The sequence below is a fragment of the Trachurus japonicus genome, chromosome 14 (assembly GCF_045865225.1).
Source record: "Trachurus japonicus isolate A0001 chromosome 14, Traja_1.0".
NCBI classification, from domain to species: Eukaryota; Metazoa; Chordata; class Actinopteri; order Carangiformes; family Carangidae; genus Trachurus; species Trachurus japonicus.
In genome coordinates, this window is record NC_140920.1 from 6,932,315 (window position 1) to 6,948,972 (window position 16,658).

The 16,658-nt window shown below is 40.2% G+C and overlaps 1 protein-coding gene and 1 long non-coding RNA gene across 8 annotated transcripts in view; one reads left to right on the forward strand and one right to left on the reverse strand.

The window, feature by feature from the left end:
• The window catches only part of gabra1 (gamma-aminobutyric acid type A receptor subunit alpha1), a 28,863-nt gene extending 25,236 nt beyond the window's left edge, over positions 1-3,627 (forward strand). For all 7 annotated transcript variants that reach the window (XM_085797246.1, XM_085797243.1, XM_085797247.1 and 4 more), the window contains exon 10: positions 32-3,627. In XM_085797246.1, coding sequence (XP_085653372.1) covers positions 32-358 — 327 coding nt within the window. In that variant the 3' untranslated portion in view covers positions 359-3,627. The remainder of the gene's footprint in view (positions 1-31) is intronic.
• LOC146974141 (uncharacterized) overlaps positions 1-16,658 on the reverse strand; it is a 79,662-nt gene that overhangs the window by 57,443 nt on the left and 5,561 nt on the right. The gene's annotated exons all lie outside the window — the stretch shown is intronic.

Sequence of the window (16,658 nt, forward strand, 5' to 3'; positions counted from 1 at the left end):
TTTTTTTTTTTGTTTTTTTTTTCAAAATCAGCAAAAGAAGAAGAAGGAGTCCCTGCTCAAGAAGAACAACACCACAGCCTACCCAGCTGCCACTGCTACGGCCTTCGCCCCCAATATTGCCAGGGACCCTGGATTGGCCACGATTGCCAAAAGCGCACCACCACCCCCCACCGAACCCAAGGAGGAGCCCAAGCCCAAACCTCCAGAGGCCAAGAAAACCTTTAACAGTGTGAGCAAGATAGACAGGATTGCCAGAATAGCCTTCCCTCTGCTCTTTGGAACCTTTAACCTGGTCTACTGGGCAACCTACTTGAATAAGAAGCCCAAACTGCAGGGAATGGGCAATAATCCACACTAATCCATGTTTCATTCCTTTTAACTTATTATGACCTGTAATTATTTCATTTTTCTTTCTTATTTCTCCTCCTCAGAAAAAAAAGAGAAAAAAGGTGTTTATTTTCAGACAGACATGGTGTCCATGCTCGTTTGAACTCCCAGTTGTTGCATTGCTTCTATGTTTACCTAAATTTTGAAGATTTTGAAAAAACTAAATAGAGGAAAAAAAGAACGATAACAATACAGACTTTTGAAAGGGTGTTGTTTAGGTCTGGGATGATGCTACTAAGAAAATGCTAATATAAATATATAGCCAAGAGAATGCTATTCTACAACTGCACATAGCCCAACATTGTTAAGGGGCTTTTGTTTGTATGTTTGTTTTCTTGTTCTTATTTATTTGTTTTGGTTAATTTATTTATTTTTTCAATTTTGATTTGATTTGATTTGATTTGAACATGATATCACGGACACGGTAAAAAAAAAAAAAAAAGGCACTTGTGTATATGCATGGGCGAGACATCTTATCTTTTCTGTTTATTTCTTTGAAAAACAGATCAACATTGACTGATGGCTTAGTTCATTTGATATCAGCAGCAAAATGCTAAACGCTCAGTCTCTGTCAAAATATCTTCCATTCTCAGTAGATGTTTTATGAGATTAATTATGTCATTATTCAAAAAAAATATGTTAGAGTTTCTGCAATAGCAATAAAACATGTCTCAGTGGACACACCGTTTATTTAGGGGTCAAAAAAATATACAAGAATCCAAGAATCATCTCTGTGCTCAGCATTGAAAATATTAATTTCCTTTCACAGCGTTGTAAATATTATCAAGTGTTAGAGATGTCAATATTATGTTTAAGCTTTGCAAAATGTAACTAAAGGGTATGTTTATTGAAAACATGGAAAAGTAAACTTTTTATTTTTATTCGTTCTTGTTTATGATACTTTCTACAAAAAGAGTATATATATATATAGATACAAAAATATATATATATACTGGTCTAATTCACGCTTAAGTGACTGTTTCTCACCAAGTTAGCGTTCCATTCAAAGCTGCTTTCACAACAAAGTAAAAAATATCATTTAACGGTGTGTTTGTGTACACACTGAACTGACGGCAACAACAGCAACAACATCAACAACAGTGTAAAAATGAGATTGACTAGTTATTGAGTAAGAATGTAAAAAAAACAAAAAACAAACAAACAAAAAAAACCATCATTTCAAATCCTGGAGTGCATTTTTACATTTAGAATTAAAACACTTTTATTTTACGTATTTTTTTGTTTTTTTTATTTATTTTTGGAGCTTTTGATTATTCATGACGGGGCCTCGTTTGCCAAAAAACCGCCATTGATAGCAAAGTTAGCATCACGTACAGAGGGGGTGGGGGTGGGGGGTTGGGGGGAATGGGGGGGGGGGGCACAATGAGACGGAGGAAATGTGCCTTTTCCAACTTCAGAGTTGAAGCTGTGATGGCTCTTACTTTGTTGATTGATGGCGCGTCTGTATTTTCCATCCCACTGTGTCCCCGGACCCCATAGGTTCGCCATAGGCCCCCTCCCCACCCCCTCCTCCCCTCCTCCCCCTCCTCCCCCCCGTCCCAAACCCCTCATTCTCCTTTCAGCTGAAAATTGAGACACAACACTCAGAAAGTACCAGCTACACTGCCTTCAGTATCACATGCCCGTTTGGACTCATTTGTTGCTGCTTGTTGGTGAGCAACAGCGAGAGACAGGGACAGAGACAGAAAGAGACAAAGAGAGGAAAGAGACGTTGAGTTGAAGTGGCACTGTAATCTTACTTTAGCCGGCGCTGTGTTTCGCACAGAGGACTTGTCTTGTAGTTCTACGATAGTGATGAAGATGAATATATTTTTGTAGCATGATGTCAATCCCTCTTCCGAGAAAAAACCAACAGAAACTAACGCAAATGTGAAAAGAATGCTTTTGTTTTTTGTTTTGTTTTTTTCCGTCTTGAACATTGCTTGCTCTTTTTTTTAAACTTAGTAAAAAAAAAAAAAATTAAGATAAAGACACGCTTCTTCTCTGATGTGGCACGTTAAGGTTTCTGAACAGTCCATTTTAAATTCTGTTAATGTAGCAATATTAATTAGCAAGGGCTTTTCTTAGGACCTGAACCTGACACTCAGTCTGGGGGTGATATCCATTGTAGCTTTACACTGACCCCTCCTACTTGTAGTTTCATCTGTTTGCTGTATATAGGAATCTAGGAAATATTTCGATTTGGTCAAAGTTAACAATCGCATCGTACCGGCCGTCTGAGGCTCTGGAGCCTCCGGGTCCCACTCTTAACTTTGTTTCGCAAAAATCTCCACATTTCTTGCTGAAGAGTGGGGTTGCATTGTATTGCATTATAGGTTCTGGGTGTGCTTTCTTTTCTTTTCTTTTCTCTCTTTCTTCTTTCTTTTTTCTTCAGATATGTTTTACAGGGCACTGACCAGGCCACGAGGCATGTTATAACTCTCTCTGTGTTTGTGCGCTGAGGTGAAGAGATCACACTATCGCCAGAGGGAAACTCAAAAGACATTGGTGGTTGTTGCTATTGTTATTATTTGCATTATCATAATGAACAATACTGAGTCTACTCCCCCCACCCCCTTACCCCCTCCCCTAAAGGCAGACGTCTTTGCAGTCTACTGTTCACAGCCACTTAACCTACAAGCAGAGGGTCAAGGAACTGAAAAGTTCAGGATGAAGAGTTGTATAAAGATATTTGAATTCTAAACTATTGTATGTATGTTTATTATCATGAAGAAAAAAATATATATACATATGTAAAATACATAATGCATACAGTATTTGATTCTATTAATGAAGATATTAGCTAAGATGATGATGAATATTGTTTGTATTATCAACCTATTGTTATGCATTTTGCACATTTAGAAGAACAATAACATCACATTTATGTAGTCAGCTTTGTGCTATGCAAGGACAGCTTCGAACCACATCACTGACCTTCTCTCCCTGACCATTGTGTTGCAGATTTACGAGCTATTATTAAAAAAAAGAAAGAAAAAGAAATAAAAAAATGAAGCTTGGCTTTTATATTAGCTGTGCAAACCATTAGCTTTTTTATTTTATTTTTTATTTTCAACCATGGCTATACAGGGTGACAACAAAGAAAACAGTGGATTATCTCTTTTTTTTTGTTTGCGCTTTGGATTTTTTTGTCAGTGCTCGAAGGGAAAATGGCTTTCATTGTCGATTGCACTTTTTCTCCAGAGAAATGCAATAAAGTGAATGAACTGAAAAAAAAAACACACACACACAACAGGAGCAGAACTGTAACAAGATCACCTTGTTAATAATATTTCTCTTCACTCGTTGAGCTTGTTTGTCATTACAAAAATGGAAGCAGCTGAAATGTTCTTCTGCTAAATGGATCATTTTGTTTATTTTGTTTTCCAAAGCTCAATGAAATTACAGGGAGCAACACAGAGTTTTTTTTTGTTTTTGACATTGACAAAGACAAAAGTGAATTTTGTAGTGACTTTTTCTGTTGGGAATCTCTGTGAAAAGCTCCTATATCTAGTTTTCCACGCAGGAAACCAAACCGTTCACAAATACATTTTGAGCCAGGTGTGATTTTGCTACACTTCCTGCTCCACAGAGAGGGAATGTGAACTATGAGGCACAGTGCAATCATGAGCTTCCGACTTTTACCTTCGCACTCGTATGCAGAGCATCCGTGTAAATATCACATTTGTAGGCACATCTGTCATTTCTTCCATTATGTTTATGATGCAAGGTCCATTGCAGTTCTCAGCAGCTCTTGCTTTTCAACACCGAGTTTTTTGGTTATTCCTAGATACCTACTGGAGTTTTTTCTTGTATTTTTATCAAGCAAAATATGTTCTGATTTTCACTGAAATGTAAAAAAAAACAACTAATTTTCTAAAGCACAAAAGTTGATTAGCGAAAGAGAAACTAGAGTGAGACTGTCTACATAATATGGACATTGCCACCACACCTTCAAGATGCACACAGATATACACACAAACACATACACACCTGCATACTGTACACAGGAATGTGTTCGTAGTTCAGTGATACTGACAAAGGGTTCTGATGGATGTAGAAATGGTGAACCTTCTGTAAATGTTTTCTTTTGGGTAATCTTTTTTTTTTTTTTTTGGTTTTGGTTTTTGGTTATGATATGGCCCTGTAGAATCTGATTCTCTGCATTAGTCTTTAAATAAAAAGAAAACCAATGAAAGTCGTGGCTGAAAGTCGGGTCTGTTTGAAACACTACGTTTATACGTTAAATAACAGGGAGTTCACGTGGAAACCTGTGTGTTTTAGTATAAATTACCATGAAGAAGATATTTACTGAGTGAGTCAGTGTTGGTCCAAGACTGCAACAGGTCAAAGGTTTCTCCGTTCCATGAGTGATACATCAGTGTTCATTTGATGAGCTGAGTGAAATGTAGCTCACATTTCCTCCTACTTAAATTCCCATCAGCCTTTTCTTTACTTTCTATAGGCTACTGTTTCCATGTTAAAGAGGAACTATGTAAGTCCGGTCGCCTTTCCGCTCCTCCCTCCTCTCTCTACGTACTCTATCATACATTTATGTAGTTTAATCTGTCATAAACAAGAGATTACGGGTTACAGAGCGTGTTTGTGTCGCGGGGCCGCAGAGACGAGAGTTGGGACACCGGGGCAGCGCTGATTGTCGCTACCCGATCCGCGACGCTACCGGATCCGTGACAGCCACGTACGGCAACTCCACTTGGACAAACTTAGTTGAATTGACTTAGGATCACTGCCCTATGTGCGTCGCCACAGACGGTTTATCTTTTTATTTTATTTTTTTAAATACTTTATTAGTAATGTAAATTGAGGGTTGGTTGTGGTGGTCTGGATCTTGATGCTCAGAAAACAGGAACACAGGCGGACTTTTAATGTTTACTGTCCTCTTTTCTCGCCGGCCTCATCACCATGACAACCACAAACAATTACAACTACCACAACACTCACTGAATAAACGAGTCTGCCGCGGCTGTCTTATGACGGACCTACGCGGTTTTTATTTTATTTTATTTTATTTTTTTAATCATTTTCACAGTACCGTATTTTAATTTCACAGAACTTAAAGCATGTACGCAAATCGGGCAGTGCCCAAATGAAGTTTGTCCAAGTGGAGTTGCCGTAGGCAGCTGTCCAAGATGGCGGCCGGTCTGCGCATGCGCAGACCAGTTTTGTCACGGATCCGGTAGCGTCGCAGATCGGGTAGCGACACTGATCTTGCAAAATTGTTTTTCAGCCAAGAGACGCTAGATGGAAGTTAGAGTTAAACCATCACAATTGACCCTTTGTTGGCCTTCTGATTGGTCTGCTGTTCCACCAATCAGAGCGCTTCTCCCCATGTCACATGTTGCACAACATTCTAAGGTTGGACAACCCTGGAATGAAACCCTATGAAACGAGATAGGTAGACAGCAAGTTTTTTGGCAAAAACCACTTAATAATTTTTCAATATGGTTAAAATGTGCCTGGGGTTCCTGCAATAGCAACTCACGATATCTGGAACGTATTCCTGGAGTCATTTTTATCCCATTCCCCAAACCCAAGACATCAATAAACATAGGCTACTTGGCCCATGTATAACATATTACTTTAACCTTCTGTTAGTTGAGCTTAATAATAGGGTTTGGGGGTGGTCCACTAGGGGGAGCTCTAGGCATAGGTCAGGGGTTAACTGCAAAGTTTTGTTTGTTGTTGTGTGCAGTCCTCATGAGAAGTGAGCCTGTTTTTCCCTGGCTGTACTGAAGTGCTAAGCTCATTCATCCTCCAGTCCACTCTCTGGTCGTGTTCTTTAACAGAGAAGATCTAATACCTTCAAAGTTATCTAGCAAAGTAACATTACCGCTGCTAATGTCTTTTGAACTTTGTGAAGTTTTACGAGGAGAAACGGGAGATCGGCGGAGATTAAGCGTTAGCTTGTAGCTAACGTTAGCTAGCGTCGTTAGCTACTAGCTAGTGAGTGACCAAAACAATGATTTTTCCCCATTTTTCGGAAAAGTCAGGTAATGCCTGTTCGATCGCTCTTTAGCCACGTCTGTCCTCTATCATGGACACTATTTTTCTGATGTTTAAGTTAATTAAAATTTTCCTTACAAGCAATTTAAATCTGCCTAATTTTCAATGGTTTCCAATGGGAGTTAACCCTTCCGTGACCATTGTTTGTCCAACCTAGCAACAGTAACCGTGGGGGGCGGGGCCTTGACAAAGGGTCAATTACCCCAAAGCTGTTTAATCAAGGTAAAAAAAGTTGACATAGTTAAGCTACAAATCCTGTATAGTTCCTCTTTAAGGAATCATTTTGACATGCTAACACGCTAAGACGGGTTGACAAACATGTTGGCATTGTCATATCATGCATGTTAGCCTGCAAATATTAGCATTTCACCAGTGCAGCCTCTTACTGTACTGTACGGCTGTGCTGTGGCCCATGCAGGCTGAATGTCAGTGCCCTTGTTCCTGATAGTTATGAATAAGCAGGAAACCGTCCTGCCTTCTGTTCTTAACCTCACGCTCCCAGAGCCGAGCAGCATTTCCTCTGTACAGCAAAGATCTTTTTGTCTTCCTTAGTTTGACAGCAGAGGGTCAAGATACAGACAGGAAACATGGGGAGAGAGAGAGAGAGAGAGAGAGAGAGAGAGAGAGAGAGAGAGAGGGAGAGAGGTAGGGATACACAAGAGCTTGGAGTTAAACAGTGGACACTGCAGTGATGTGATCCACCGGCTGCTGGATCACACTCCTGAATCAAACCCACTTTTTGATGAAATCTCTGCAGTTGTTTATTTCCACACCGACACTGCTACATCAGTCTTTTAATCACAATCACAACATACTGTATTCTTTATTTTGATCAGTTTTCTTTCTATGTCCTCCAAATTTAAATCCCACACATTTAGATGAATGTCTTTCTTTCACGCTGACAGAAACCATGCTGCATGTCCTCTTCTCCCTCTAATGCTTTTCATAATCAATTTTTTGCTTTATCATTTTTGGTTTATTTAAAATCTAAAACAGCTGTTGCAGCCCTTTGTTGTAGATCAGGTTATTGTTTTTGCACCGCATATTTCCAACATCATCATCAGCAGCAGCAGCAGCAGCAGCAGGAGTTGATCTCAGCCACAGTGATCGGTCGATGTCACAGTCCAACCGTCTCCTCGCTGACATCTGGGTTTTGTTCCTTGTCACTTTTCTCCTCGTCTCTCCAGCTCCCACCTCATCCCCGTCTTTCTTCTCCCACCCTGCCATGAGACTTCAGGTGCAGGGGAACGTGCACGTCTTCCTTAAAAGCATGTGAGCTGCCAAGCCCTGAGACTGTTATGTAATAAAGCTGCTTCTTGCTGGCAGAAGAGCAGAGAGAGGAGGCTTTTTCTCTTTCTCTCTGCCTGCATGGCTCTCCTCCTCCCCCCTTCTCCTTTTCTCCCTTTCTCTCCGTCTAAGCACAGGGTTTCTTTTTTGTTTGGGGTTTTTTCTTTCTCTTTTTTTTAGAGGGTGGGGGGATGGGGGTTGTTAGGTGGGTAGGGGAAGGGGTAGGGGACACAGTATGTCCCACTCAGTCCTAGACACAGGACACAATTCATTTCCAGCTTTTTCTGCCTCAAATATTCACACCTAATTTTTTCCGATGCTTTTGAATTTCACTGTGACATTTCGTGGATGTGCATTTTGTCACAAATAAAGACGTGCCCCTCCCCCATTTTAACAGAATCTCTTTCCTCATCTTTAAGTCCATTTACAGGGGCATTGAACAGCCCATGAGTCGTGTCGTGGAGGAATGAATATAAACTCAAAACAATCTCTACCTCACACATGAGAGCTCACAATTCTGTCAAAATGTAGTTTGCCGAAAAGAGACAGAAGAAGAAGAAGAAGCAGGAGGAGATGCTCAGCAGTGATCACCTCTCCAACTCTGAATGCATTTATGTGGTCAGATTAAAAAAATAAGTGGAAAAAATAGCTGTAATGACGAACCTGAAGCTGGTAGGTTTCTCATTTTGAGCTGAGACTCACCATCTCATCTCCAGACAGAAGACAGACACAGTTTAATATTCACATATACATACTATATTGTATTCATCTCTTGTTTTTCTAGGTACACTACTGGTCTGTCTAAAGCTCTCTGTGAGTGCTCCTTGGCTCTTGAACAACTCTTCTGAGCTTTCTTTTCAGTCTTGCAGGAGCGCCTGGTCGAGGCCGGTTTATGTTGAAAATGATGTTCTTTTCACTTCTGGATAACGGTGCATTCAGGGGTTTAGAAACACGTCTGTTACAAACGCTGTCAATGTTTTTTTTTTGATCAACATGAGGTTGTGAAGGTCTTGAGAGAGCTCTTTGGCTTTACCCATCATAAGATGCTTCTTGATGATGAGAAACCTTTTTATAGGCATCAATTAGGACTAAAACAGCTGATATTAATTAGCACTGACAGGGGACTTTCTAAATACTGACAGATTCCAGCTGCTTCCTTGACTTTCCATTCATTTTTGCACCTCCTCCTTTTCTTCTTGTGTTCAATACTTATTCCCTGTGCCATTTCACTTTATTACACAGAACTTCATTCATGGACATATATGTTTTGATTTCTTTGTATGAGTGGGTTACTCGGGTTGTTACCGACATCTGGTGAAAATTCCGTGTCAATAGCTCGATTAGAAATATATTTACTGAGAAAAATGTTGACGAGTCCAATATTTATTTTCCCTAGTGCATCTGAGTAAAGGCTCTGTACGTCGGTCCAGTAGGTGGTGGTAGGTCTAACTGATATGAAGCTGTTTGTGAATGGTCATGACGACAACTGACTAATTTGAAAACAGAGGGTTTTCACACAGAAAATGGTCTCAACGATACCATTGGAAAATATTTTGAATCAAATAAAATCAATCATCTCTGTGATGAAGCTACAAACTTCCCAGGGCCAGCGAGATGTTAATACTTTAAAACCCAGAGGCGGTCATCCATCACTGAAATGTATTCATTAAGAGCAGCGAAATTGTGTTGCATTTAGTCCATATTACTGCACCCAGGACTACAGTAATAACACAACCATAATTGTGGCATTTCTCATGCTAAACCTCTGTTTCTTGTTTACATTCCCCACACGGAGAAGGAAAGAGGGAAGTCACTCTGTTTCTCTCACACACATCTCAGCTACCTGGTGCCACGTCCAATTCTCCAGCCTCTAAATTCTCGTGCTCCGGCCACATCAGGGACTCACATCTCCTGAGATTTCTATTAGTTCTCTCCCTGCTGGCTCATTTTTCTGTCCCTTTGCTTCAGCGTCTCACTCTCCTCCACTGCCTGTTGTCTCTCTTTCCCAAATTACCCTTCGGGAGGACTCTGCAGATTACTTGGCCAGGTATCAGGATCTGTGATTTGTTTTTCCCTCTTTCAGTTGAAATGAATACATGAATATGTAAACAGTAAAAGAAAACACAATTGGAGCAAAAGATAATTACTTTATATTCTGCAGCCACTGGAAGTAAATGATTCTGTTTTAAAGGTCCTGCGCCCAAGGACAGCAGTGTTTTTATTTGTAACAATATTTTTCTATGTGCACGTACGCTGCAAACTGTTTATGTACAACTGGAATTTCCTCACTCTTAATATGTTCACATCAGTCGTCTTCTTTATTTTTTTCTCAATGGGACTTAAGGAGTCAACACTGTGTTGGACTGAAGGTGGTCTACTGCATGGAGAATTTCTTCCACTCTCCAAAGCCGTTAGTGAATAAAAGGCTGAGATAAAAAATTGAATGCCTCGTCCATAACAGTGAAATCTCAGGCAGTAATGTGAGATGGTATTTCCACACAAAGAGCCAGTGTTTTTATGGTAACACAGGGAGACAGGCTGGTTTTAAGGAGGAGGAGCCACTCACAAGGTGATCAGATGAAACAAAGTATGAATTTAAGGCCTTGTTTAGTTAGGATTTTAAACATATAGATACTACAGTATGCACATATACAGATACATAGAGTTCCTGTGTGAGCTTCTTGCTAACGTTTTGTGTTAACTGTTTGATGATGATGGGTATATAGTGCACAGTAGACTTTGTAGTTTCTTCTTTGAATGAATTGGCCATCACTGAAAAGCAACAGTTGTATAATGTGACAAGAAAAGGTATCAGTCTTCTTATTTGACTTCCTGCTCTTTGTGTTTTTTTTTTTTTTTATCCTTGATGTTCAACCCTGAACTGATCTTCACAACATTGCTTTGTTGATTTCAGCCTCATTGGACGACGGCCCGGCTTCTTCCCCGAGGGGCTCTGTCGCACCGCATGAGATTTCCACAAATTACCGAGACACAAAAGCAGCTCCATATAACGACAGCATCAACCTCAAATGTGCTTCGATGCAAATACTAACAAAAAAGAAGTTCCTCTTGGGGGATGTTGCCATTTGCAGCCATAATGTTGCTCAGAAAACACAGGGAATGACTCGATAAAGTTGGCCGGAGCAGCTCGTGGAAGCAGAGCGATGCAGACTTTCACCCACGAGCTGCTCTTCAGCAATAAGGATAATGTTAGTCATATAACACGACATTTGCAGAGCCACCACAGTGACAGGTCTATCTAAATGAGCTCGTCGTTAAGTCTTGGTTGAATGCTGCAAAACACATGGGCATGGGCTAATGATGGTGGAAGCAGCCGAAGGCGAGACTCGTCAGTCCAGAGGAAAGACGGGGTGATGGTCGGTAAAAGAGTGGGACATATTCTCCAGGCTATGATGATATCATCAGCGTATTGTCTTTCCTCCCACAGCCCTCATTAGGAGACAAACTCCATCTTTTGTCTTGTCTTCTGCCTTTCTATCATCGCATGCACATTCACTTTCTCAGACTTCGGTGATTCTTGTGCCCAGTCTCCAGTTTCGTTTTGAAGTTAAGTGTATGTTTTTTACTTCACTCTCCTGGAAGAGTGAACTTGTGTCAAATTGAAGTGAGGTACGGCTGACAGAAAGCAAAACACAACTCCAGGTGAGTGGAAAGGTAAGATTATGTATGGACAGAAAGGAGGACGACCGTCAACAGGGATGAGTGAAGGTCCAGGGGCAGAAGAAGTCACAGGATGAGGAAGCGGAAAGACGATGGGAGGCAAATGGAAAAATCCAAGAGTAATTATAGTCGAGGGTGAAGTATGAGGAAGGGATGTCGGAGGAGTCAGCAGACAGAAAGAAAAAAAAAAAAGCATCCAGGAAGGAGAAAGACAGTCGAGACAAGGGCACAGGAATGGTCAGATGGTGAGAAAAAAAATTACCATAGATGTAATGGAACATTACTATAATAAAACTGCAAAAACTGAAAGAAGATATAGTTTATTCCCATGTTTTTCCTCCTTTCATTCATCAATTTTTTAATCTGATTCTAGTTTTCCTATCTTCCAGATCATATACATCCTCCTCCTCAACCTGTCATCATGTACAATGTTGGATATTAAAGGGGAACTATGCAAGATTTTTTTTACCTTAATTAAACAGCTTTAGAGTAACTATGATGTTTAATGACTTGTTACAGGGAGAATGGAGGCTCTCTGTCTTCCACCTAGCGTCTCTTGGCCAAAAACCAACCTTGTATCAGAGCCTCCGACCCGGTGTCCCATCTGCGGCACCAAGACACAAACACACTCACGTAATCTGTGATCTCTTGTTTATGACTACACAAATACACACATCGTAAAACATATATGATATACAACGTCATCCACCGCTCCATGGATTTCCTTCTCACTGGAAAACAAATGCACATGGCCAAAGGGGGGAGGGAAGTCAAACAGCAAAAAAGTGATCAGACTTGAATACAGTAGTTTCCCTTTAATGAGACAAATATGCTTTCCTTTTTCACAGGATACTCTTTTTTTTTTTTTTTACTGTGTTTGTATATGTATATGGTCGTCTTATATAATGACAGTTATGTAACACAATTAAAAGTTGCTGTTTTTATACCATCATTGGATTACGTTTGCGTTGTATTCCACTATAGCCAGCCAAGCACCCTGAATCAGGAGAGGTCTTATAAGCTTGTTGCAATCCATGGTTATATTTAATACCAGAGGACAGAGGGGGTAATTTATTTGGCTTACATCACCAAATGCATCCAGTTCCATTAAATTTCAAGTGCAGGCTTTCATGTGGAATTAACTGGTTTTCTGACTGCTTACAGAAACACCACTTCAACCCCACCAGTTAATAAGGGTCACGGACATATAGAAGTATATGGAGCCCCCTGTTATTTTGCTCCAGTGCTAAAACACAATTAGTTTTGCTCTTGTGGAAAAAAAAAAAAAAAAGGCACTTTAATAATTACACATTAAGCGTTGCGTTCAGATTCTTTCACACTGCATCAACTCAATAGATGCACTCATTAACATTAGATGTAAAACGTCTATTGGCAGTGCCCTCTCTGCTTTTTGTGCAGCTGTGTGGAGTTGCTCTGGGACTCAGTGACCATATCTGCAGTGTAGAATCCACTCTTTGTAGTAATACAACTGGATTTATGTGGAACAAATTCGACCTGTTTGCGGTTTTTGAATTCTTTTCTCTTTCTAACAATGGCCCTGGCTTTAGTTTTGCTGCAGTAAGCTAGTTGGCTACACAGTGGGTAAACACTGCCTAATTCTTGAAGGTCAAAGCATAAATACTCTTGGATCCAATGTGGACAATATGTATTTGGAACCGTTCTTTTTTTTTTTTGCTTGGAAATCACTTTCTTTGCAGGGTATTATCACAATGTGTGAGCTGTCAGCTGTCCTGTATTAATATAAGCTCCTGTAGGCATGTATAGTATTGACCTGATGCAGCTACAGTCACTGCTGAACACCAGGCACACACACACACACACACACACACACATACACACATTTCTGCCTGCAGGTGGATACAAAGCTGATAAGTGTGATACATTTTTTGTTTCATCTGTGTCCGGTCTTTTATTGTGTGTGTTTACATGCTATGTCCATATGTGTGTGGGAATGTGCTCGGGCCTGTGTGACCTGCCTGCAGCTGTGTAACACTCCCATAAATCACAGTGTAAACCCACATTTAGCTCGGGCGGTGCAAACATAACCTGGTTAAGGTTCGTCTTTGTCTCCTGCCCCGCTCAACCTGAGCGCCGTTTCACCCTTCAGGGATTTTGAAGGGATCACTCGTGTTCATCTTCTCTTGTAATATCCTTTCACCCCGCCTCTGTCTCTTCCTTTCTCTGTTTGTTCCCATTCCTCCCAATTTTCCCTCTCTCTCTCCAAGGCCTTCCGGATGTTCTTTGTCAGAACCATTAGCTGCCATGCATATCTCTAACAAGCTCTGAGGTTCAAAAGGCTATGAAGCTCACTTCTGCTCAGCCACACATTGCCATTCAATCATATCTTGTTACCATGACATGCCCCTTTGAAACTATTCTGGGAGGGAAAATAGCCACTCAAAGGGCACAAGTTCTATCGAATTCAATCACAAGAGCGTAACATTTTTTTTCTTTTCTCTCCTCGCACATTTTCTTTTTCCAGATAACTCTCACCACCACCGACTTTCTGAAAGAGCTTCGCCCTGTTTTCCACCGGGGATTTTGCCTGCAAAACTGACTTCCTGAAACTATGACACAGTGCCAGCTGCAGCCTTAATAGATGTATTGGCTTGTACAGGTACAAAATATAATTTCCTCTCAAGGCCAGTGCCTTTCCAGTCTCAAGAGCATAAATCAATAAAGAACTTACAGGATAACACGGTGTGTGACCGGGGAAGCGCGCTGTGAAACATTAATTGGATGTATAGTTAAGATACATCATCCTTTTTCTATGCAATTATGAGGAGAATCGTATCAAGAAAACCAGATTTGAGGAGTGTGGGATTTTGTGCTCAGGTTTGTTATATTTTCACACGGATGTCTCTAAATGTCAAAACCCCTCTTCACAAACCAGAGCCTTTTATCTTCAGATGTATGCATTGGCTCTCAATCTACTGTTCTGTGCACGGCAGCCATCACATATTACAGTGAAGTGCACCATAAATCAGGTCTTGATAGATTGTGTGCATTGAATCGACACATATCTCACATCAACTCCCAGAGGATCCGTGCTACGCTGCAGCATCCATCAACAGCTAGTGGGTTAAATGCAAATGGTTTGGAAGGAAAATGGCTCCTGATCAGACGAGAGGGAAAATCGAAAACATATGGAGGAGTTTTCCCTCCCAACACCTTTCTAAAAGAGCCACTGGAGTGAGTTTCTCTGCTGCCAAACCTATTATAACGAGGTTATAATACACCAACTGAACAGAGGAACGTCTCCAGGGCCGACCAGAGGCTACAGTGAGTCGCTGTTGGAAAATGACGAGTTGGTTGGAGGCTAACAGCTAATGTCAGTCAGAGAGAGGACACACACCATCTGTGACAGTGACAGAGAAAATATTTCCATGTTGTCAGTCTCGTGGTGTCATAATGTAATTATAGAATAATCAAAACCAAAATGTTGTGATGTGGAGTTCAAGGGAAATCTTTGCTCAACAAAGCGTTGTCAAGATGTTTTAACCCTTTCGGGGATTTTTAATACTATTTTAAATACCACAAAAAAGTTTACCATACCCATGTTTGGTAAAAAAAAAAATTCTGCACAACTTCACCTACATGATCTGACAGTTATTTTATCCACTTTATTAATATATTGGGTCCAAAAATACACAAAAATCATGCCGAGTAGTATCAGCTGATTCCACCAGTTTTTGAAAATGACAAAAAATGACAAATATATGGAAAGAAATGCAACACCTGCCCATCCCATCCCACTTTAATGCTTGCATACATATTTTGCACTATCAAATCGGCGTGATCATAGACACTGGGAGTGTTTGTCGCAGGTTAAAAACTGCTTGTCAAAGGTAAAACTGAACATTGGAAAAAAAAATACTTGAATGAATGCAAACATTACATTCTTTTTTTTATTGAAGTGAATCTAAACCAGTTAATTTACGTCAAATAAATGTTATTATAAGTATATGAGTTATGGCAGCAGACATGGTCAGGTTTGTTTGACATGTAGCTGTAGTTTGGGTTTGTTGTTCCTATTAAACCGTTGAGCTGAGAGAAGGACTGGACTCTTTTTGCAGTTAATCACAGATCAGGTGAATTGTCATGTTGTGAGCAGTGAGTACACACTTCTATATATTTATTACTGTAACACTGAGCTACGATGGCAGCTGGTCAGTGCAGCGTGACTCAGTAGAAGAATAGTCCAGTGTGTATTGTCCAGAGCTTCCATTGCTCTGAATGTGATTGCAGAGCAGTGAAAGCGATATAGTTTCCTGCTGCTGCACCATAACTGAAAGAAAAATGGTGCGACTGCTCTGAGACTCATGTATTGTGTCTTTGTGTCTAATAATATATTGGGAAATGCTTGTTGTAGCTTTGCCTGCATGGCTTTAATGGTGGTGTAGCATGCATTACAATTTAAGTACAGTCATAATCATTATGTCATATTATTCTTGTATTTTATGTTATTAAGCTCCCAGAGCCATAGTTTTACTATTGTTTCACTATCGTTACAGCTTTTATAAGACAGTGTTTAATGGCATTACATTTTACAGTAATGGGTAAAATTACACTTGTACTTGCCTTAATATATAGTTTGTCATGTATGTAGTGTGGTAACGATATGAAACAGCAGAATCTATTTTTAGAGAAAGGAAAGAAACCAGTTTATGTTATAAAGTGCAATGTAATGTTCAGCTGGGTTGGACAGGACATCAGTACTCCCAGGTCTCTCAGCAGCTTGATGCCAAGTCATTAGTTAAATCTGAATTTCTTTATTTATTTTTCATTTTTTTATTTTTTCAAAGCAGCTCCCTTGAGCGTTTGTTCTGTTTGAAGTTGTTCACAGATTTGAAGATGCAGTGGGCCACAGAGGGAAAAATCAGGGGAACACGTCTGCCTTTTATCAAATACACATGTAGTACTATTGTTTTTGGGCAACAATTTCATATTACATGAGGGTGTGCCCGAGGCTCTGTCACAGAAACGCACTGATTTCCTCCTCAGACACTGAAGAGCTGGATGACTGTGAATGACTGAGCTGTTCTTCCTCAAGTATAGTACACAATACAAACTACAGACCCATATACCTACACACACACATCCAATATCCTTCATAATTTCATCTAGGATCTAACTGTGTGGTTGTTTACCATAACACTACGACAGCTTTCAAAGTCGTTACAGAACACTTGTTCTTTTTGTGTGTGTGTTTAACCCCTACACACATGCACACACACTCTCACACACAGCTAATGCTG